Genomic DNA, 23,324 nt, shown 5'->3' with positions numbered 1-23,324 from the left:
ATAGCGGTAACACATGGAGTCCGACGGACCCCATTGACTATGATGAGGTCTGTCGGGTGTCATTTTAAAACTGAAACTGGAAAAAGGTCCTCTGCGGGAAGTTTTCTCAGTTGAGATTCAGGCAAACACTGAAAGAGAGTAATGGAGACTCCACTACAAATGTGGATACGGCCTGAAATGGTTAGTATGCAACTGGTAAAGGAAAAGATATGAATTGCTATGGACCCCTTTTCCTTATATTTTTTCTTATTCACTCACTTTCTCAATACAAAGTTAAATCCCCACTTCAGTGGATCTTGTTATGCTCTAGCCCTGCAGTACAGGTTATACTAATGTGTTGTGAATGGGGCAGACACTTCCCATCACTCACTTTAACTCCAGAACAGTTCCCCCGACTGGACGCCTCAATGGTAGACTGTCCTGCTGACTCACCCGTATGTCTGAAGTCAAAAATTTATATGTCTATGAGAGCAAAACATCCAGACTCTCAGAGGCTTATATACACTTCTCACCATTGTAATTGTAATACCAAGCCGTAAAGGTTATGCAACTCAACAATGTAGCAGGTGTTGCTAGGATCTGCAAATGATCACATTTTTAAGAACTTAGCTGCTATCTGTGGCATTGGGAAGGGGCATAAAGCTATACTAAAACCAAAATGTTCTAATCACATAACCCTCAAAAATTGGGTCAAGGCGTGTGGGGTGATTGTACAATGTGTCCTGTTCATAACCATGCCAGATATAGCCACTTTTCACAAATTCCCTGGATCGCTCCTCCAGGTCTTCTTTGAAGTCCTGTGAAGAGAGGATAGCGTGATCTCGCGAGAGCTCATGGGATCATGCTGCTGAAGCTGCTCTGACACTGTCCTCTGATAACACTGGAAAACACACCGTGGATATCTTAAATGTCAGTAAGTTTTTCTTTAACAGTTTTTTATGCTAATTTCAAATCTGAAAAACATTTTGCTCTATCATGTCAAATTGTTAAGATATTGTTGAATAAATGTTCTTATTTTGCTTAAATCTCATGCCACCATTTCATATAAAGTTGGGACTTATGAAAAATTTGGTCAAGAAATTAGACAGTGACACTGATGCATTTCGGTACCAACGCAACAAGTTCCCAGGGTTGAGTTATGCAAAAGGTAAAAGAAGGTGTATTCATAGGTCCACAAATAAAAAATCATGGCTGATGAACACTTTCAAGACATTCTAAGTGCTGCTGAAACAGATGTGTGGGGGGCATTCAAGTCAGTCATAATCAATTTCCTTGGAAATAAGAAAAGTGCTGACTATGTGAATGTTGTACAAAAATGCATTAGTGTGTACAAACATCTTGGCTGCAATATGTCTCTGAAAATTCATTTACTCGACTCGCATCTGGACCTTTTCCCAGAAAACCTAGGCGCAGTCAGCGATGAACATGGCAAGCGCTTCCACCAGGACATTTCGGTGATGGAGTCACACTATCAGGGTTGGTGGAGTGCAGCGATGTTGGCAGACTACTGTTGGGCGCTTCAGTGTGATTTGTCAACTCATCAGTATAAGCAGAAGTCCACACCGAAGAAAATTAAACCATGAACATGTTTAACGCATTTTTGCACATATTTTACAGATATTAAACCTCAAACTGAATATTTGTTTATCATATAAATATGTATGTTATATGTAATTTCAGCATCAATAACCAAATTCATGTTTATGTTTATAGTTCAAGTAGCAATAACTTTTAAAATACAAGTTTTTGTGCAAAAATTACATTTCTTATGTTTTGATGTAATTGATTGAAATACAAAATATAAGATCATGGGTATTTCAAGAATGGAGGGTGATAGAGAAAAATGGTTTGCATATTCGAAATCAACATGTTCAAATTGACTAAGATCGATTATTGTATACCAAGATATCCGCAGAAAGGTTTTTTTGTTGTCCAGTGTAATTGGACAGTGTCAGAATGACGTTGCTGCTCCCTTCACTGTCAGAAATGTCCTTCTGACAGTGAAGGGCTTCATTAACATACAGGGTGCCAGAAATAACAGGGCTCAGAACTCCACAATGAGGGGGGCTGGAGAGAAAATTCAAAGTGCCCCAGAGTCTGTGCAGCAGCTCCTGTAACATGGTGCAGAATGATGCACAGGTTTGGGGTGGTGAAAGGTCCTCTTTAAATTTATCTCAAATTTATTCCCAAATTAAGGCATAAGTCCTCCTGGTTTGGTCCAAGACTGACAGGCATCATCCATAACTGCTTCTGGCATTTTTTCCTGGCCCTATATGAACTAGACATGAACAGGGAGACTGTAGGTGGTGAACATCATGTAGGACAGGAGATACCCCACAGGAGAATGACAACAATATTACCTGTTTTATCAGATACAGTGTTGGCCAAAAGTATTGACACCCCTGCAATTCTGTCAGATAATACTCAGTTTCTTCCAGAAAATGATTGCAAGCACAAACTCTTTGGTATTAATATCTTCATTTATTTTGCTTGCAATGAAAAAAAAAAAGTCAAATCATTGATCATTTTACACAAAACTCCAAAAATGGGCTGGACAAAAGTACTGGCACCCTCAGCTTAATACTTGGTAGCACAACCTTTAGACAAAATAACTGCGAACAACCGCTTCCGTTAACCATCAATGAGTTTCTTACAATGCTCTGATGGAATTTTAGACCATTCTTCTTTGACAAACTGCCCCAGTGCTTTTTGAAGTGTGTTTTGGGTCATTGTCCTGCTGGAAGACCCATGACCTCTGAGAGAGACCCAGCTTTCTCATACTGGACCCTACATTATGCTGCAAAATTTGTTGGTAGTCTTCAGACTTCATAATGCCATGCACACGGTCAAGCAGTCCAGTGCCAGAGGCAGCAAAGCAACCCCAAAACATCAGGGAACCTCCGCCATGTTTGACTGTAGGGACCGTGTTCTTTTCTTTGAAGGCCTCTTTTTTTCCTGTAAACTCTATGTTGATGCCTTTTTCCAAAAAGCTCTACTTTTGTCTCATCTGACCAGAGAACATTCTTCCAAAACGTTTTTGGCTTTCTCAGGTAAGTTTTGGCAAACTCCAGCCTGGCTTTTTTATGTCTCTTGGTAAGAAGTGGGGTCTTCCTGGGTATCCTACCATACAGTCCCTTTTCATTCAGACGCCGACGGATAGTACAGGTTGACACTGGTGTACCCTTGGACTGCAGGGCAGCTTGAACTTGTTTGGATGTTAGTCGAGGTTCTATATCCACCATCCGCACAATCTTGCGTTGAAATCTCTTGTCAATTTTTCTTTTCCGTCCACATCTAGGGAGGTTAGCCACAGTGCCATGGGCTTTTAACTTCTTGATGACACTGCGCATAGACACAGGAACATTCAGGTCTTTGGAGATGAACTTGTAGCCTTGAGATTGCTCATGCTTCCTCGTAATTTTACTTCTCAAGTCTTCAGACAGTTCTTTGGTCTTCTTTCTTTTCTCCATGCTCAATGTGGTACACACAAGGACACAAGACAGAGGTTGAGTCAACTTTAATCCATTTCAACTGGCTGCAAGTGTGATTTAGTTATTGCCACCACCTGTTAGGTGCCTCAGGTAAGTAACAGGTGTTGTTAATTACACAAATTAGAGAAGCATCACATTATTTTTCAAACAGTGCCAATACTTTTGTCCACCCCCTTATTTATGTTTGCTGTGGAATTATATCCAATTTGGCTTTTTGACAATTCTTTTTGTGGTTTTCCATTGAAGACAAATTAAATGAAGATTTAAGATTTCTTGAAGAAAATGAGTATTATCTGACAAAATTGCAGGGGTGCCAATACTTTTGGCCAACACTGTAACAAAAAATGTTTTTTATTCACTAAACTTATGAGGATGAAAATATGAGACATTGTCGGGGAGTTTTAAGGAGACAAAAGAGGACAAGTAATTTCTGGAAAACACAAGTTTAGAATTGATATTTTAGACTCTGCGTTACCATCCTAATATTACAATTTTGATAAACGAATTCATTATTTAGTTCCAATGAACATAAACCAGTTATTTTCTACCCTTATAAATGTAATATACGCCAGCTGTACATAAACTGTATAATTGGGATTAGGGGTTTCTTATGGATATAATAGAAACTGATTGATTCATACTGTCTGTATATTATGGCAATTTATACCAGCTGTGCATGCAAAATTATATACCAGAAGATGCTTTGGTTATTCCAGCATTTTTATAAGAAAGTATATTCAATTCCAAAGTTGTTCATTTGGAAATCAAATAATCTAAACAATATACGAGACAGCCTGATAAGTGTATATACAGTATATATACAGTATATATATATATATATATATATATATATATATATATATATATATATACACATGTTTGTGTATGTCTGTGTGTTTTTAGTGGCTTGTATTATATAAAACAATTTGGGGGACGTATCATTTATTATTGAGGCTTCAATAGACTCACGTACAACCACTAGAGTAGGGGAGAGTATGGGGACAATATCATTTTTTCTCCAACAAAGCTGCTTTCTGAATTAACCAAAGAGTGTCTTTGGGCAACATTTTAACAAAGATATTTTGTGTTACACGTCAAATACATTTTTTATCAAATGTTGCAGTAAAATGCAAGTCCCTTAAGAGTGAGTAGACTCCTGCCATAAGCTTAATGGCTATTACTCACCACTAAACAGATGAACAATGACATTGCCTGTGGTACAAGAAAAATGCAGAAATTGCCTGAAAACATTTGGTCTATTTAGAGCATTTACTACAAAACACGTAACAACAAGGTTAAGCTGCACTGAGACTGGTGGCAATTTTTCTTAACATATAGTTACTTTCTAACAATAGTCCTAATAACCCAGCCCTTTGCAAAAATAGGCGCCTTCATGTAATTGAAACACTTTAAAAATTGTATATTTGTGAATAAAAAAAAAATATTGAACAGATATCTCCTCTATCACTTCTCCTAGGGATCAACAGAGACTGTACAGGGGAAGGGATACTGTACAGGTGAAAACTAATAGTTTTATCAATGGTTTTCATTTGTTTTCTACATTATAAACAATCAAATGCACTTTTACACTTACCAATGTGATAAAGTCCAATCCAATCGGTGGGATCTACTTCTTCTTTTATATCCCAGAAGATAATAAGTTCCTGAGAGTGTCCCAATACGTATTCATACATGCTTGCAGTCAAACTGGATCGACTGTCAGAAGTCACCAAGTCTGTGTCACTGTTGGCCCTCTGAAAGTTCAAGTTCTCTGCCATTGTGTTTTGAGATGCAAAACTTTGAAGATTCTCTGGGCTTAAAGTATATCGTAGCTGAGGATTACGCCTTCGAACAAAAAGTAAATGATCCCGGGCAGAGCCGGCCATCATATATAACTATCCCTCAGAAACCTGCGAAGTCAGAACACAAATAAAAGATCAGTATTGTAAAGAGTACAGTCATGTAAACTATTGTACAGATAATGCAACATCACCAAATAAGAGATGGCAGCTAGAGAATTCTATATTTAGATGTACAATTATAATCATCGAATGCGTGAAAGAAAATAACAAAGCACCTCTTATTAATGTAATCAAACTTTACTGCACCATTTACCTGTTTATAGATATGCCACAGTGAGCTTTTCTAGGGCAAAGCTTACCTGCTATATTATTCAGGGAAAAGCTCAATAACAGCTTAGAGCTCATGCTCAAGGCTATATTAACCATTTGTACAAATAAAACTTATAGAAAGATGAACTTGTCAGGGCTCTGGAGTTGAGAAGCCTATGACTCCTATACTTAGTGTATAATTAGTAATAACAAGTATAAGGAAAAAGTATGTTTTTGTACCATGTTAGCCAGTGGGTATAAAATATTTAAAAAAAAACCCAAAAAACTTGAGAGTCTTCAGTAGTTGATACCTTTTTTAATGGCCAACTAATAATGATGATGGATTACAAGCTTTCGGGATAACTCTGATCCCTTCCTCAGGTATAGTATAAGGGGTCAGAGTTATCACGAAAGCTTGTAATCTGTCATCATTATTAGTTAGCCATTAAAAAAGGTATCAACTACTGAAGACTCTCAAGTTTTTTTTTTTTTTTTTTATATTTAATAACAAGTAGGCTACTAAGAAAATAAGATACATTTCTGGAATACAAGTAAGAAAAAAAACTTTGGAAAATTCATATGCAAAACACTATGTATTTAATACATTCAGTATACAATATTAAGAAAAATATTTAAGGCCCCATGCACACGACATAGTGTGTATCTGATGCAGGGCCTAGTTTACAGCGAACTGCAGTTGGAGGAAGGTTTTGCACTAAAAACACAGACAAGAAAATGAAACTTCCTTTACTTTCATAATATCTCCCTTACGTTCTACACTGTATTCATTGCAAGAAATCACATTAGCCTTTACTACTCATAAGCGCCACCTAATGACAAGAGGAAGATAAGTAAAGAGAATACAAGTACATCTCTTATGTCACCTCCTCTACCTCATAGATTGTAAGCTCTTGCGAGCAGGGCCCTCAGTCCCATTGTGTGAAATGACGTTCTTTGTTATGTATCTGTTTGTATTTGAACCCTACAAATTGTACAGTGCTGCGGAATATGTTGGCGCTATATAAATAAAATTTATTATTTTTAGAGATGAGCGAACAGTAAAATGTTCGAGGTTCGATATTCGTTTCGAGTAGCCCCTCAATATTCGACTCGAATCGAATATCGAACCCTATTATAGTCTATGGGGGGAAAATGCTCGTTTCAGGGATAGGCAACATTCAATCAAATTATACTTACCAAGTCCACGAGTGAGGGTCGGGCTGGATCCTCCAAGAAGTCTTCTCCGTGCAGCGTCCCCACGGCATCTTCCGGCTCTGAATTCACTCTGCCAGGCATCGGGCCTGGGCAGAGCCGACTGCGCATGCCCGTACTACAAGCGGACATGTGCAGACGGCTCTGCCCAGGCCTGATGCCTGGCAGAGTGAATTCGGAGCCTGAAGACGCTGCGGGGAAGCTGCATGGAGAAGACTTCTAAAGGTAGGAGAAGAACCAGCGTTGATTGGCCGACTGTATAGCATTCAGCCAATCAATGCTGGTTCTGCATCGAACTTTTACATTCGAATAGCGAGTGGTACTCGATCGAGTATGAGTATTTCGAATACCGTAGTATTCGATCGAATACCTACTCGATCGAGTACTACTCACTCATCTCTAATTATTATTATTATTTCAATAAATTAGAATATCATCAAAAAGTTTTTTTTTTTTTTTTTTTAGTAATTCAATTGAAAAAGTGAAACCCATATATTATATTGAGTCATTACAAACAGTGAACTTTTTCAAGTGTTTCTTGCTATTAATGTTGATGATTAATTATGGCTTACAGCCAAGGAAAACTCAAAATCTGAAAATTACTGTATATAAGATCAACTGTAAAAAAAAATATTTAACACAGAAATGTTGGCCAAATGAAAAGTCTGTCCATTAAATGCCCTCAATACTGATCCAGGGCTCCTTTCACATGAATGACGACATCAATGCGGCAATGTGGCATGGAGGCAATCAGCCTGTGGCACTGCAGAGGTGTTATGGAAGCCCAGGTTGCTTTGATAGCAGCCTTCAGCTCGTCTGCATTGTCAGGTCTGCTGTCTCATCTTCCTCTTGACAATACCTCATAGATTCTCTATGGGGTTAAGGTCAGGCGAGTTTGCTGGCCAATCAAGCACAATGAAGTCTTGGTAGTGTGGACAGGTGCCAAGTCCTGTTGGAAAATGAAATTCGAATCTCCAAAAAGCTTGTCGGCAGAGGGAAGCATGAAGTGCTCTAGAATATCCTGGTAGATGGCTGCGCTGACTTTGGTCTTGTTAACACAAGTGGACCTACACCAGCAGATGACATAGCTCCCCAAACCATCACTGATTGTGGAAACTTCACACCAAGCAGCTTGGATTGTGTACAGCAGCCTCTTCTCTCTTCCTCCAAACTCTAGGCCTTGATTTCCAAATGAAATGCAAAATTTACTTTCATCTGAAAACAACACCTTTGACCACTGGGCAACAGTTTAGTTTTTTCTCTCCTTGGCCCAGGTAAGACGCTTCTGGCATTGTCTTTTGCTCATGAGCGGCTTGACACATGGAATGGGACACTTGTAGCTCATGTCCTGGATACGCCTGAGAGTGGTGGCTCTTGAAGCACTGACTCCAGCAGTAGTCCACTCCTTGTGAATATCCCCAAAATTTTTGAATGGCCTTTTCTTAACAATCCTATCAAGACTGTGGTTATCCCAGTTGCTTGTGCACCTTTTTCTACCACACTTTTTGCTTCTACCCAATTTTCCATTCATATGCTTTGATACAGCACTCTGTGAACAGTCAGCTTCTTTAGCAATGACCTTTTGTGGCTTACCCTCCTTGTGGAATGTGTCAATGACTGTCTTGTGGACATCTGTCAAATCAGCAGTCTTCCAGTTAGGGAATTGCTAGGACAGCAATTCCCCGGTAGCTGTTGAACCCTGGGACGGGACACAAGAGACAGTGAGCCCTAAGCTGAAGCCCCCAACTAACCCTTCCTATTGCCAGGCCCTAACCTACGTAATAGGCGGGAACCACGAAGACAGTCCCTTCCTGGATATGTGAAGCACAAAACGGAGACAAGACGGCAACAACAATGAGAGGTCAGCTAGCCAAGGGTCAGTAACAGGAAATATTGGCCTATATTGCTGAATGACCCCCACCTAAAGAAATCATTACCAGGCGCCCCCTGCTTCACATTCAGGAGAACAAGGACCCTGAAGAGTTTGTTGGCTCCTAGCAGGCTAAAAAGCAACACCACCTCCAGCTCCCTACCTATTGAACCATCTAAGAGAGGAAGCTTTCGCTGCAACAAAAGGAGGTATAAATGTTGTTCCTGCATAGCCAACAACGTCAATCAGGTTACCAGCCGCTCAACAGGCGAAACGTTCCAAGTCAAGACCTACCTGGATTGCTCCATGGCATTCATAATCTATCTTTTAGAATGTCCATGTGGGCTTCAATATGTCGCAGGACTACTATGGCTGAAACATAGCGTCTCACGGCATGCAGCACAGTTCCATAATAAGGAGTTCACTGGTTTTAAACTAACACCCATTGATCTCATACCATCCGCCAGCCCACGCATGCGCATTGGCCTCTTCCGGACGCGACTCTCAGACAACACGTTTGAGCCGGGAGCCAGTTTTGGCGCGCGGCTCACACTTCCACTGTAGCACCAATGGGTATTTTAGAGGGCGGTCATCCACAGTGGAGCCATGCTTTGGCCCACTGTGGAATGGTGAGTAACTTCTTAGCTATTACATACATTTATTATTATTACTAAGGGCTCGTTCACATCTGCGGCCCGGTCTCCATACTTAGGTTTCCGTTTCCTGCCTAAAACACAGGCAGGAGACGGAAACCTGCAGGAGACTTTCTCACCCATTCATTTGAATGGGTGAGAAAGCTGTCCGGCCGTGCGCGGCAGTGAGCGTTTTGCGCTCTCCGCCGCGAAACCAGGTTTTATAATCCGGACACAGAGTCGGACATGCAGTACTCTGTGTCCGGATAAAAAAATCCGGTTTCGCGGTGGAGAGCCTAAAACGCTCACCGCCGCGCACGGCCGGACCCGGTCTATGGTTTCTGTCTTCTGGCATGCAGAAGACGGAAACCATAGAACGGAGATCCCAAACGCAGGTGTGAACCCAGCGTAACACTGCCAATATATAGCTGATGGGGGCTGCTTGAGAATAACTTCTCAAGCATTACCCCTGTACATAAATTATGTTACCTATACACCTCCAATGTTCTTTATATATAGCCAATAGGTTACAACCTCAGTAGTGAACATGTAATCTTTAAAGGATTGGCTACTATTAACTTGTTGCTACCTCTTGACACATCCACTTTTGCATGGTTTATGTTTGCCATTTTACTTGTCCTTTAACTTGATCTGCTGTTCCTTTACTTTTGGTTTTTTGGTTGTTTCTCTTGATTTTTGATTATTTCTCTTGATTGAGTTGTTTTATATGTGTTTTATTGAAGAAATGTATACACTTGAGAAAGGGCTTTTTAGCCAGAAACGCGTTGTGTGTCAATAAAGGAATGTCTATCATCTATATCAGGCGAGTGCTGTTTCTTTCTTGGCCGAAACCTACAAGGGGGCTGGTCCACTTTCCTTTTTTAAATGCTTAGGAATCCTCTGTAGCTGTTTTGGGTTAGTTATTCAAATTTTCTGAGATAATGACTTTTGGGTTTTCCTTGGCTGTAAGCCATATTCATCAACATTAACATAAATAAACACTTGAAAAGGTTCACTCTGTTTGTAATGACTCAATATAATATATGTGTTTATCTTTTTCAAATGAATTACTAAAAAATATATATATATATTCTAGTTTATAGAGATGCTCTTGTATCTAATGTTGTGAACAGGAATTGTTCAAGAGAGATTCCACTAAAACCTTATGTTTGTTAAAACACCATTTTTTTCATAATCAAATCCCAGACTCCCAGCTACAGTATAGTGAATTTTATTAACAACTAGTTATTAAATATGCCTCAATGATATCAATGATGAACTAGCTGTCTAGCATGATATTCTTTCTGTATAATTTCAATATACAGATGTAACTAAGATAGCCTAAAATTCAACCATTTTTTTGAAAATGCTGGAGAAGGCAACTGAAAAAAATGAAATCTTGTTGGAAAATGTTTTTCGAATTGCCTTTCATAAGTTTTTGTTGTGTTCTGAAATTAAATCATGCTCCTGGAATTTAACCAATTGAAGAAGTTTAGGATAACTCTGATACATTTGTATTTTCAGTCATGGCTGTAAGAGTTGGCACCTCTAAAATTTTTATCAAAGACGAACAAAACATTTGTAATTGCAGTGATTTTCTGGAAGAAATACTTCATTTTCTGGAAGCATTTCAAGGGTGCCAACACTTACGGTTATGACAGTTTATATTTCGAACACAATCCTTGTTTTAGCTGAAAAAGCAAACTTCATTAAAACTTCACACTATATATAAGGACTAATGAAGAGAATAAATATACGCACATGGCTTATATATACCAAACCAAATTATCTCAATTTCTGTACAGAAAAAAGGTACAACAATGTAATGTAGTAAGGAGCAGTTTCCCCCACACAAACACTATCCATTATAACTAGTTTGGTTTGTTTACATGAATTTGTGCCAGGAGTAACTGTTAGGGTATGTTCACACAGCGGAAAATGAAGAGGAACTCCACTTTATTTTCTACCGCCGTTATTTTCACTAAGGTCTAGCTGTGACAGCATGCAGTGCATCAGTATTCCGCCGCAGTATCCCTCTCCTGATTAGGTCCAGATGAATGGGCCTAATCAGGAGGGAGTCTCGAGCTGCGGACCCCACAGCTGATTCACCCATGGAATCTGCGGCAGGATCGAACCAGGCGCTTCCTTTTTCCGTGTCCTGCTGTGATCTCTAAAAACAATGGGAGGCGGCTTCCAGGAGGAATTTGCTTCGGATTCTAGGGCAAAATCTGCCCCAAATCCGTGGCAAATTCCTCCATGTCAACACACCCTTAATAGGACCCTTCCACATCTACTCACTGTGATCCTGTCTGGCATCTATGGAGACTAAACTAACCTAAAAAGGATAGAAATGCAAACTAGCTAGAAGCAGAGGCATAGTTAACAGAAAGTGGGGGTGGAAGGGAGTGCAGCGGCCCTGGATCCATTCACTCTGTGAAGGGATTGCAGGAAATTGAGTATAACTTTTATTTTCCCTTTTATAGGGCAGATGAGGGCTTTTTAATAGTATAAAGGGTTGCTAGGGAGCATTATGAGTATAAGGTATCACCATTCATATAAGGGGCCACGGGGGGCATTATGAACACAGGAGTCATTTTAGTAAGTGGCATGATTTATATACGGGTTCAATTAGGGGGCATTATGAATAGAAGGGGCATCATATATATATAAGGGATGATTATGAATAGAAGTGTGCATAATTTATAAGTACTTTTATATGTGTTCTAGGGAAAGGAGGGTGTTTTGAACTTTTAATATTTTTTTTTAATATATATATATATTTTTTTACTTTTTTTTTTTTTTGCATTTGTTAGAACCCATAGGGATCTTGAAGCCTGGGAGGACTGATCACTAATGCAATGCAATGCAATGCTAATACATTGCAATACCTTGCAAAATATCGATGCATCTATTGCAAGCTACCTAGCATAGAACGGACCGTGCTGGAAGGCACCAGAGAATCGTGAAAAGGTGAATTTAAAAAAATAAATAAATTCACTGTCCCTGCTCATTTCAAAATTAAATGGTTTGTCCATTTTTGCCTGGACAACCCCTTTAAGGATAGGTCATCAGATTGGTTGACTTTCAACATCCCTACTGATAAAATCAGCAACTGCAGGGCAAGTGGAAGCAGACAGCTCTGTGTAATGTGTAGTGGCAGTCAGTGATTCCTGTAGCTCAGTCTGCATGGGGCAGCTTTGCTTTCAGCTCAGTACACTGTGTACAAATTTAGTCTCATTTTTCATAATGAAGTCAATTGAGAAAGAAAAAACATCCGAAAATGGAATGAGACATGCTGAGGTAAAAATGCCAAAATGCTCTCAGAATAGTGACATTTGCCAGAAAGCAGTGCATCACTACTACTTTGTGTAGCCTCATACTTTACTTGTCCTCTCAACCATCTAAAACACTTTCTATTAAACATTTATTGTAAATACTTAGCTGCTCATGGCTGCCAAGCTTTTTCCAGTGATGCTCTACATCTTCCAGCAAATTGTGCACTCATTCTTCCTATACCATTCAGAATGAAGAAAAAGCATGTAAACCTCATATGCCTGGGGCAGCGTTAGTTATGGGTATAGAGTGAAGCATATATAGAAAAGAAAAATATTAAAGCACATGCACAAAGCAAAATACACTATGTCAAAAGTGTGTTATGGCCACAGCTGAAAATAGAGTTTCAGATTCTTTCAAAATTCTGTGTAATATAAACTATATGTACATAGAACACTGAACATGACCGCACGCGATAATAGACAAAGAAAGAAACGCTAAGTCTCAGTTGGTGTCATACAGTCTTTAAGTGGCCAGAAGTTAGAGGTGGATTCAACAGGAATTGGAAATATAACAAAGGACTCATACTTCTTCTTGTTCAATCAATTTACAGGTTTAATCCTAAAAACTACAGCAAAAATTGCAACAGAAAACTACAGTAAAAATGGCTTCTGAATGAAGATTCCTAACAGGCAGCACTCAACTCATGGGGGGTTGCACGGTCAGAATGGAGCTGACCACCAACCCACTAGATCAAGTCCAATTTATATAATACGGTTGAGCCGCACACTCCAAGAGGTTATACTTCTTTATTGCTTTTGAATGACCAGCCATTCATGAAGGAGTTTCAGTCACAGAAAAAGATGGAGATGGGCTGTTGAAAAACAGAGGAGTGGGGGCCACATGGTGGCTCAGTGGTTAGCACTGCAGCCTTGCAGCACTGGAGTCCTGGTGTTCAAATCCTGCCAAGGGCATAAAACCATCTGCAAGGAGTTTGTATGTTCTCCCCGCGTTTGCATGGATTTCCATCCCATATTCCAAAGACATACTGATAGGGAAAAATGTACATTGTGAGCTCTATGTGGGGCTCACAATCTACATTAAAAAAAAAAACAAAAAAAAAACAGAGGAGTTTGAGTCGGTGGTTTGGACTACCGACTCCACAGACCTGGCGAAAAAGGATATCTTCCGTGTACATTCTGTTTTATGTGCATTCAGATTTCCAGAATAGCTGTGTGTACCTCTTCTGTGTTTTTGGCACTCTTCTGGTTGCAGCTTAAAGGGGTTATCTACCTTTTAAAAACTGATAACTTCTTAAGATAGGCCATCAATTTTACATCAGGGGAGGGTTTGACTACTGGGGCGCCTCCAGATGAGGGCAGTGATCAGTATTGCAACAGTGTCCCGTATGTACCAATAACCGCTGTTACTAAAAGTACAGAGATTGAGACGCCTAACACCAAGCATGTAAACAATGCCATAACAGTCTGCTCCCGGAAAAACTTATCTGCGGGTGTTCTTACAGTCAGATCCTCGTTGATGTAAAATTGATGGCCAATCCTGTGAATAGGACATTTATTTCTTAAAAGTTGGATAACCCTCTTTAAAAGTACAGCACAGAATCCTGTAAATGAAGCTTTAGGTTGAGAAGAGCAGTACAAGTCCTGTATATTTCCCTTTCCTTTTAAATTAACTTCTGGCTTTGGCTCAAAAAAACAAAGGAAAACTTCTACAAAAAGATTTGGTGTGTGTTAAATATCTTGTATTTGCCGGTGAGACTTGTGTCCACTGTTAAATATCCGGACCTGGCCTTGTCCACGATAGGAAGAAGTCAGCTTGTTATAAATCAGTGTAGAGGTTTATTAATATCTTGAAGGAAAACACAGGAACAGGGAAAATGTCCAAATAACACAAATATCAGTCAATTGTCAATAGCTTACATCTTCAGAGAAGTTAAATCATCTGGATATCTTGTAGTTACAGCTTGGTTCATGCTTGTCATCTGGTTGGTGGACTTGGGCTGGTTACGACGTCCATGGATGTCCATCTGCCTGGACCACCCACCCTGGTGTTCCCAAAGACAGACCTCCTGGTCTTCCCCTGGTCTTCCCAAAGACAGACCCAGACATGTGTATTTCTTCCTCATTTATATTCATGAGAGTGGGTGTTACCTTCCATCTTGTAGCTATGTAAGGAGATTTCTAAAATGGTCTACTCTAACCGCACCCATGCACCCAAAATATAAGACTATGATGTCAGTAGAGTGTTAACCCCATGTCTGCTAGAGAATATTGTAAATATATAATATTTAACAGTGTGACACCAGCCTTAAAGGGAAACCGTTTAAAAAATTTAGGTGAATATAAGAAACTTTGTAATATATTTTAAATCAGAGAAAAATGTTTCTATCTCCTGATATCAGTTCCTCTCCTGCCTGCTAAACTGCTCAATTCACTGTAAGATCTGTCTACAATTAGAGATGAGCGAGTAGTATTTGATCGAATACCTAACCACCATAGGTATTCGTGTTAGCGGCCGAACAACAAGGGGTTAAACGCATTGAATATTCTATGTACGTAACCCCTTGGTGTTTGGTCACTAACACGAATACCTATGACGGGTAGGTATTTGATTGAATACCACTTGCTCAGCGCTATCTACAATGAATACAGGCTGCAGTTCATAGAAGTCTATGAGGAAGGGCGGAGAAAAAGCAGTCAGAAACCAGCATCGTAGAGATTACTATAAGAGAGTCGGCTCTGCCAGACTACACGTGCGTCCCATTTAAAGCCAGAAGGAGCCATCCGAAGAACACGTCGCGGAGAGGGTGTTCCAGAGGAAGAAGAGGCCATCGCTGGAGAGTTTTTTTTCAGCATTGGGGACACCCCCAGTTCTGTTTGAGTGCTGGGGACCGCTCCCAGTGCTGCGAGAGAACTCATTTGCATACTGTTGAAAACTGGTATACCTATGGAAGGGCGGCACGTAGAAGACATCTAAAGGTAGGAGAAGAATAGTCTTTTCTTAAGGCTATTCCTACGTGCTAGCGAGAAAAAATGCAGCTTTAATGATTGAATCCCTTTAAAACAAAAGACAGGTAATGTAAAAACACTGTTTTGGAAACAAGAAAACTGGGGACTCTGAGCAACTCTGACAAAAGGCTAAGCTAGATGACATCTCCAAAACATAAGGTCTTCTGGGACGTTCTTGGTATGCAGTGGTTTGAACCTACAAGCATTGAAGAGCGAGGGTTGCCCAGGTTCATAGGTTACAATGCGGCATTATATTGCAGTTCTGTAGATGTCAGAACATGCAGTGCATCTCAATTTACTGCATATGGTGCTGTAGCACAGTACCACAATGTAACGCAAATGGCTTTAATACTGTGACTGATCACTGTAAACAGACAGCACAATGACCCATTTATTCCCGTGGCCCCATGCACACAACTATGATTTTTACGGGTCTGTGTGGGTGCCATTAACCCAGTCCAAAAAACTCAGCACAGGATCTCATTCTGTCCATTTTGCATTTGAGGCTCATGCCTTGAGGTGTATCAGACGGTGAAAACAATGGGATGCAATTTATGTGGTATTGTCCATTCTGTTTTCCACAGACCAATAAAGGACAACAATATAATATTATATTATTTACTGTTCTCTATATGACCTGTCTAAGGCTTGGTTCACATCTGTACACAGGTTTCCGTTAGGGGGATTCACTTGGGGACCCCCTGAACGGAAAATTATCCACATAAAAAAGCAGTTACCTTAGGAAACAGGCGAACCCCATAGACTTTAATGGAGTTGGCGTGGTTTCCGTTCGGTTTCTACCCAAACAGGGTGAAAAATGCAGAGAGGCGAACAGAATGCCTGTACGGAGACCGGGCACAGATGTGAACCAGGCTTTAGAAGGCTATGATGATTCTGGAGTGTAAGATATTGTAAAGAGATTTTAAAAAGGTATTCAGCGAGTAAGATATTGGTGACCTATCCTTGGTATAGGTTATCAATATCAGATTGGTCTGGACATCCGCACCAGTCAGCTATATGAAGAGACTGTAGTGTTCTATGTGGTCTTCTTAATAATCACCAAGCACAGTCGTGCTGATAATGCAGCTCAGGCCCATTCAGTTGCACAAAGCCCACGTGATCAGTGGAGGTCTAGGGTATGTCATCAATATTTAATTCCTAGAAAACCCCTTTTATTGTATGTTTATTTGCAGAACTCATTCACTACGTGCAGATATTCTTGCCCTGCATTACTGTAAGTGTCTCCACGGCCACACAATTAATTACATTTTGATGAACATGTAGAGGTTTAATTTCTCATGTCCATTAATCTTGTAACAAAGCCAAATTTCAGAATGTAATTCCATGTAAGCAGCTTATTGCTATTAAGTATTTCAGGACAACATATGAGCGCATCAAAATGTAATATATCATTTTATTCATCCAATGATGGAAAAAAAATACTTATTTCAATCTAAATCTAATAGTTTTTCAGTGCTCTTCATGTATCTGGCAGTTTTGAGAACTGTTACTGTAAACGCAGGGAAAAAAGGAGGACTTGCTTTTTACCCAATAGTAGATTTTTTTCTTTACTTATTCAAAAAATTTATTTTCCAAAATTTACAGAAAAAAAAAAAAGGAGAAAAGCATACAAAACCAATGTAGAAAAGAATATAAGCATGGGTTTGGGAGAATCCATGTCAAACAAAGATGGCCTTTCACCACTTTCACCAAGCACAGCTTTTAGCATCATTTAATAGTTGCCGCTCCACTGATTCGATGCAGTAGGATTTTAGCTCCAGCCACCACCATTTCTGAGCAATAAGTGATGTTAGTTTTGGTGCTTGGGCTCCCTAATGTCAGATGGATGGTGTCTGGCAGCAGTAAACAAGAGGTGTGATTCTGACCCTGCCCCCCTCTGACTGAAGCACTACTTTTACTACTACAATATGTGTTTATCTATGTATTTCACAGATAGCACCCATTCTTTTTTATGGGCCCATGAATTCCATGTGCAGGCCAACAGTCCTAATCATTTAAAGAAAGGAGCCATGGAAGCACGGCCAGTGTAGGGGCGGCACACGGGGGGACATCCCCGTATCCCCCGTGTGCCGCCCGTGCTTTTAATTCACGGCTGGCCGGTTGCAGCACGGTCATCTGCAATTGGCCTAAGGCTAAGGCTGCTACAGAAACGCAGTGGAAAAAAAGGCTGCATTTTACAGTACCAGCAATGTGAATGAGATTTTATTAATCTCATCTACACACTGCAGAAATATCTGCATTTTAAAGAGGCCCTTTCATTAGATCGGGCACATGCAGTTTTATATACTGCTGGAAAGCTGACAGTGCGCTGAAATCAGCGCACTATCGGCTTTCCCGATCTGTTCCCGGTGTAAAGCGCTATCGGTCCCGGTACCGTAGGGCTTTACAGTCAGAAGGGCGTTTCTGACACTTAGCCAGGGACGTCCTTCTGCCTCGCGGCGCCTATTGCGCTGTACTGTGGAGCGGGGAGGAACGCCCCCTCCCTCTCCTGATAACACTCGTCTATGGATGTGCTGTGTGAGCAGAGGGAGGGGCGTTCCTCCCCGCTCCACAGTATAGCGCGATAGGCGCTGCGAGGCAGAAGGACGTTCCTGGCTAACTGTCAGAAACGCCCTTCTGACTGTAAAGCGCTACGGTAGCGGGTCTGATAGCGCTTTACCCGGGACACAGATCGGGAAAGCCGACAGTGCGCTGAATTCAGCGCACTGTCAGCTTTCCAGCAGTATATAAAACTGCATGTGCCCGATCTGATGAAAGGTCCTCTTAAAAAAATGTTAGCTGTGGATTCCCTACATACTTAATAGAAGAAGAAGAAACATACAGCAAAAACTCAATGAAAAACGCTACAGTAAAAATGCGTTTTGACTGCATTTATTCCGCTACGTTTTTTCACTGCATTTTGCTTCGAGAGGCCTAACAATTTAGCTACCTTTAACCCCTTTCCAACATCCGCCGTATTATACAGCAGACACCCAGTGCTTGCAGCGATCGCGGGCAATAACCCCTCTGGCACATCAGTCAATGCTGACCGATGTGCCATTTTCCTGGCAGCGCGTGGGCTCCACCATTTACCCGGCGATCTTTGGCACACAGAGCAAGCTCCGGGGCCGGGATCCCATTGTCATGACAGCGGGCAGCCTTGTGAAGGCTCCCTGGCCTGTTATTCAATGGATTCTATTGCAGGCTGCTCTACGTAGCCTGCAATGGAATTGCTGATTTTTTTTTTTGCAAAGCATTGCAATGCATTAATGATAAGGCCCATAGGGGGTCTAATAAGTGCATTAATAAATTAAAAAAAACTAAAAAATGATACATAATATAAATATATAATATAAAAATTAACAATAAAAGCTGTGTATGCAGCCATTTTCTTGTGGCCTGTGGGCATGCGCAGTCGGCTCTGCCCAAGGCCTAGACGTTTGAAACCCAGGCCAGAAGAAGACGCGGGGAGAGGCCGTTTCTGAAGGAGATGGAGATTTCTCTCGCAGCATTGTGGACGCTCCCAGTGCTGTTTGAGCGCTGGGGCCTGCCCCCAGTGCTGCGAGATAACTCATTTGCATACAGACGAAAACCGTGATTTCTACCGAACGGCGGCGCAGAGAAGACATCTAAAGGTAGGAGAAGAATAGCCTTTCTTAAGGATATTCCTTTGTGTGATCGACAAAAATTTTATTTAATGATAGAATCTCTTTAAGGATACAAATATTGCCAGAAATCAAAAGTTGCCCATAAGTTTAGTTACACTTTAATCTAGTATAAATCCATATATGAACATAAAAATTATGGAGATGTTTTAAGAAATGGTGCTAAAAAGTGAATTCACAGAAAAATTTACTTTTCTACTGGACACAGATTAGGTCCTTCAAGTCAAGGAGGTGGAGAGCTAGTGAAAAGTCAAGCTCTCCACACTCCAACCCAGTTCCTCTGCTGTGACTGACGTCCCCTCAGACTCTTGTAATGTTAGCAGTGACATCAGCAGGACTAAGGGCCATCAATCGCACGAAAGGGGCTGGATTGGAATGTGGAGAGGTTGATTCTTCCACTACATTCTGACTTTTATAGGAAAAAATTAAAGGAGTTGTCCGAGCAAAAAATAATTTTTCATAAAAGGTTGGCTAGTGGTATTAATAAGTGGTTAATAAGTTCAAACAAATACCTTTAGCAGGGTTTTGATTGATTTCTGAGAGCTTCTGGTATCATCTTCTGTATGTGTTTATCTGGGTAGCTTCCTGTTCTGTTTTCCTACAACTACCATGATGCCTTGCGCTTCACCCAGAGCTGACTCTCTCTCCTGCTTCTCTCACTCCCTCCACCCCTCCTGTTCTAACTCACACCCCCTCTCTGTTTTCCTAGCTAGCCCACCCACTGCTAGTCCTTCCTAACTAACTTACCCCACCCCATAATACTTACCTGTCTTCGGGGCAGGACCTTCTAGACATGGGAATTCAATTGTATAGAGCCGGAGTGTCAGCATACGCAGTAGTGACGTCTTGTGCCCAGAAGATCCGGACAGGAATACAGGTAAGTGTGATGGAGTGGGGGGAGGGGGGGTGTCAGTATTGGTGAAGTTCTGTTCCGGAAACAGTCTGTCACCGGAAAATGTGCCTGGGGCAGTCATATGGCTGCCAAAGGGATCTAGATAAATATAGGTTTTTAATAGAATAAGTAATTTAGAAAGTAGACATGGGGCAAATAGCTAAGATTAGAAAGAATGGTTTATCCCGGACAACCCCTTTAAGTTTCTAAGGACAGCAGCAAGCTGGCATTATAAAGATACTGGGGGTCATGAGATCATGGTGGTGGTTTGGGGGGAGTTATGGGATGATACAATGTAGTACAGTACTGTACCTTTGAAAGGCATTGGGACACCTTTTCTCTTTGACTGTTCTGTGCTTTATTGTTTGAACAACAGTTGTTTTATGATTTTGTTAGCCACAAACTCTTCTAATCTTCAGATGAACTCTAAAAACACACAGGAAAATATCACATTATCCATCTTCTTCTACAAATGTGTTGGAAATAAAGCAACAATTCATAAAGTTCTCTGATAATATATATTTATAGAAGACCTTTCATGTATTCTAACATATGTATTGTTAGATAACACTGCAAAGCGTATAATTTTGCTAGTATACCCCACTGCAAACGATCTTGGTGCCATTAGTTTTAGTAAGAATATCACTGCACTGTCAGATGGGCCTGACTTACAGCACAGCGTTATCGCTGGTTAGTGAGGAACGATCCCCCCACCACCACCACCTCATAGTACAACATTATAGAAGAGTAACATCACGGAGAAGCTCCACACCTCCCAGCGATGACACTCAGTTATAAGGCAGGCCCCTCTGACAATGCAGCGATATTGTAACTGAAACTAACAGCAACAATATCGTATTGCACCTGGGACAGATACCGTTAAAACTGACAGCAATCTTTGCAGCATTATGTAACATAGCACATGTTAAAGGAAAATCACAAATGTAAAAAATGATGCAAACATGTAAATGGGTCATAAAGGAAACAATAACACTTTTTACAAGAATAATTTTGAAACATGAGGCTCAACATATGCAGAAATACATAGAGCTTTGCAGTCAGGGATGGCCTCAGAAATGTGCTACCTGCCTTGTTGTTCCAGGCTGATCAACCTGAAGAAGAGAAGGGGTGTGCCACTCATTTCATTAAAAAGACTCTAAGGCCCTGTTCACATCTGTGTTCGGTAATCCGTTCGGGAAGTCTGCATGAGGACCACCCGAACGGACTACCAAATGCATTGGCAAGCTGTGAGCAATGAAAGCACACGGAACCCATAGACTATAATGGGGTCCATGTGCTTTCCGTGTGGTCTCCGCACCAGTCATGTGGACAGGAAAGTATATCATGAAGTACTTTTCTGTCCACATGTTCCGTGCGGACACTGCACAGAAAGCTCATGGACCCCATTATAGTCTGTGGGATCTGTGTGCTTTCATAAGCTCACCGCTTGAGAATGCGTTCGGTATTCCATTAGGGGGCCATGCGGACTCCCTGAATGTATTGCCGAACACAGATATGAACCAGGCCTAATGCAGAGACATTATCTGTGTTATCACCACTCTCCATAGAAGGCAACTGTATTTCCCAGTCTGTGCTATAATGTTCCTTTTCTACATTTCTCATCATCAGCTCTTAGGATCTATTCACATCATATTATGTATGCACCGAACTTTGTGTGAACAGAACCTACAAACTGCTCATACCTCCTTAGACGGATACCAAAAGAGTGTCCTTTTGTCATTCACTGAGTAGATGTCACCACAGGATATAAAGGACTCCTACAAGGAATCGGTGCAGAACGTTACCAATTCTTGGACCAAATAGTGCAGAGAAGGAGAAATGATAGACTTGTATTGGGGGGAGGAGGGGGCGTTCCTCACTGCTCACCGTCATCGCTGGTTGGTAAGGAACACCCCCTCTAACAGTAAAGGGTTTTGGGGGAACACACCAGGGTAGATGTTGTCGATTTACGAATTTGGGAAAGATGGGTGCGAGCTCAGGGAACACATAAGCACAGACCCACTCAGATGCTGTATTCAAAAGTCTTCTATTGTATATTACACGTCACAGGTATATATGTTTAGTGAGAGCTACATGATGCAAGCAGTTAAAACTGGCTTTTAGTCTATGTACATTTTGTGTCTACTATAGGGTTAATTTTCTACTTTGAGTAAACAACATAAGGAAATGGTGAATTGCCTGTCTCAAGGTCTAGAAGCTACGTGCAGAATAACCTGTTATAAAATGGAGGATATAGAGCAAAAGGACTATAGACGAGTACTGTCAGGGGACAGCGTTCCTTATAGCCCAGCGATAACACTGAGCTATGAGGAACGCCCTTCAGACAGTGGGGAGATATCGGTGTCAAAACTAACGGCACCGATATCTCCAGCCCCAGGGCACATACCAGGAAAGCTGACAGTGTGCTGAATTCTGCACATTGACAGCTTTCTAGCAGTATATAAAACCGCTTGTGCCCGAGGACATGAAAGGTCCTCTTTAAGATATGAGAAGGTAAACAAGAACAGACAATAGACATTACACAGGCTGACTCATAACCTACGCTGAAGTACTTTTTATTGTGACAATGGGGGATTTTTTTTTTTTTCATTATCACAAATGCTGTTGGAAAACTATGGGTGGGGAACATAATGACTTCCTCATCACAAAATGTCACATTTCCTCATAGACTTTAGACTCAAAACATAAAGGAGAGTGAATACAAATAGCAACCCTGCAGCTGGGGAAACCCTCAAATAAATACTTCGTTTTGGTGGACAGGAGGGAGACGATAGTTTAAACATTAGGGGGGACTCGTACAAATATATCAAAAACATTAGCCCCTGGAATATTACTTAGAAAGTGAACCAGTCGGTGTGAAGCAAGACTTCCTTCTAATAAATGAGTGCTATGCCCGTTAGCATTGTATTAACCTACAATACAATGATGGTAATTCATTCTCAGAGACAAGTGATTAAATAGTCTGCAAAATAATCACAATAATCACATGAAATACATTTATACTGTCAATCTGTTATAAAAAAAAAAAAAAAGAGATGTCAAAATCAGAATACTACTGTGGAACGTCACATTTCCCTTCACAGTTATACTGAAAAATGGCAGGCATAATGGGAACTTCATTACTGTCA

General features: G+C 40.7%; 1 protein-coding gene across 2 annotated transcripts in view; it reads right to left on the bottom strand.

The window, feature by feature from the left end:
• The window catches only part of HECW2 (HECT, C2 and WW domain containing E3 ubiquitin protein ligase 2), a 166,644-nt gene that overhangs the window by 108,565 nt on the left and 34,755 nt on the right, over window positions 1-23,324 (bottom strand). The window contains exons 2-3 of one of the 2 annotated variants that reach the window (XM_075285106.1): window positions 20,488-20,601; window positions 5,086-5,401 (exon numbers count right to left, since the gene is read on the bottom strand). In XM_075285106.1, coding sequence (XP_075141207.1) covers window positions 5,086-5,380 — 295 coding nt within the window. In that variant the 5' untranslated portion in view covers window positions 5,381-5,401; window positions 20,488-20,601. The remainder of the gene's footprint in view (window positions 1-5,085; window positions 5,402-20,487; window positions 20,602-23,324) is intronic. The other variant, XM_075285108.1, reaches the window with a different exon arrangement.

This window comes from Leptodactylus fuscus, chromosome 8 (assembly GCF_031893055.1).
Source record: "Leptodactylus fuscus isolate aLepFus1 chromosome 8, aLepFus1.hap2, whole genome shotgun sequence".
In the NCBI taxonomy this organism is placed as follows: domain Eukaryota; kingdom Metazoa; phylum Chordata; class Amphibia; order Anura; family Leptodactylidae; genus Leptodactylus; species Leptodactylus fuscus.
Note: the sequence above shows the minus strand (reverse complement) of the source record. Positions and strands in the feature narration are given on the sequence as shown.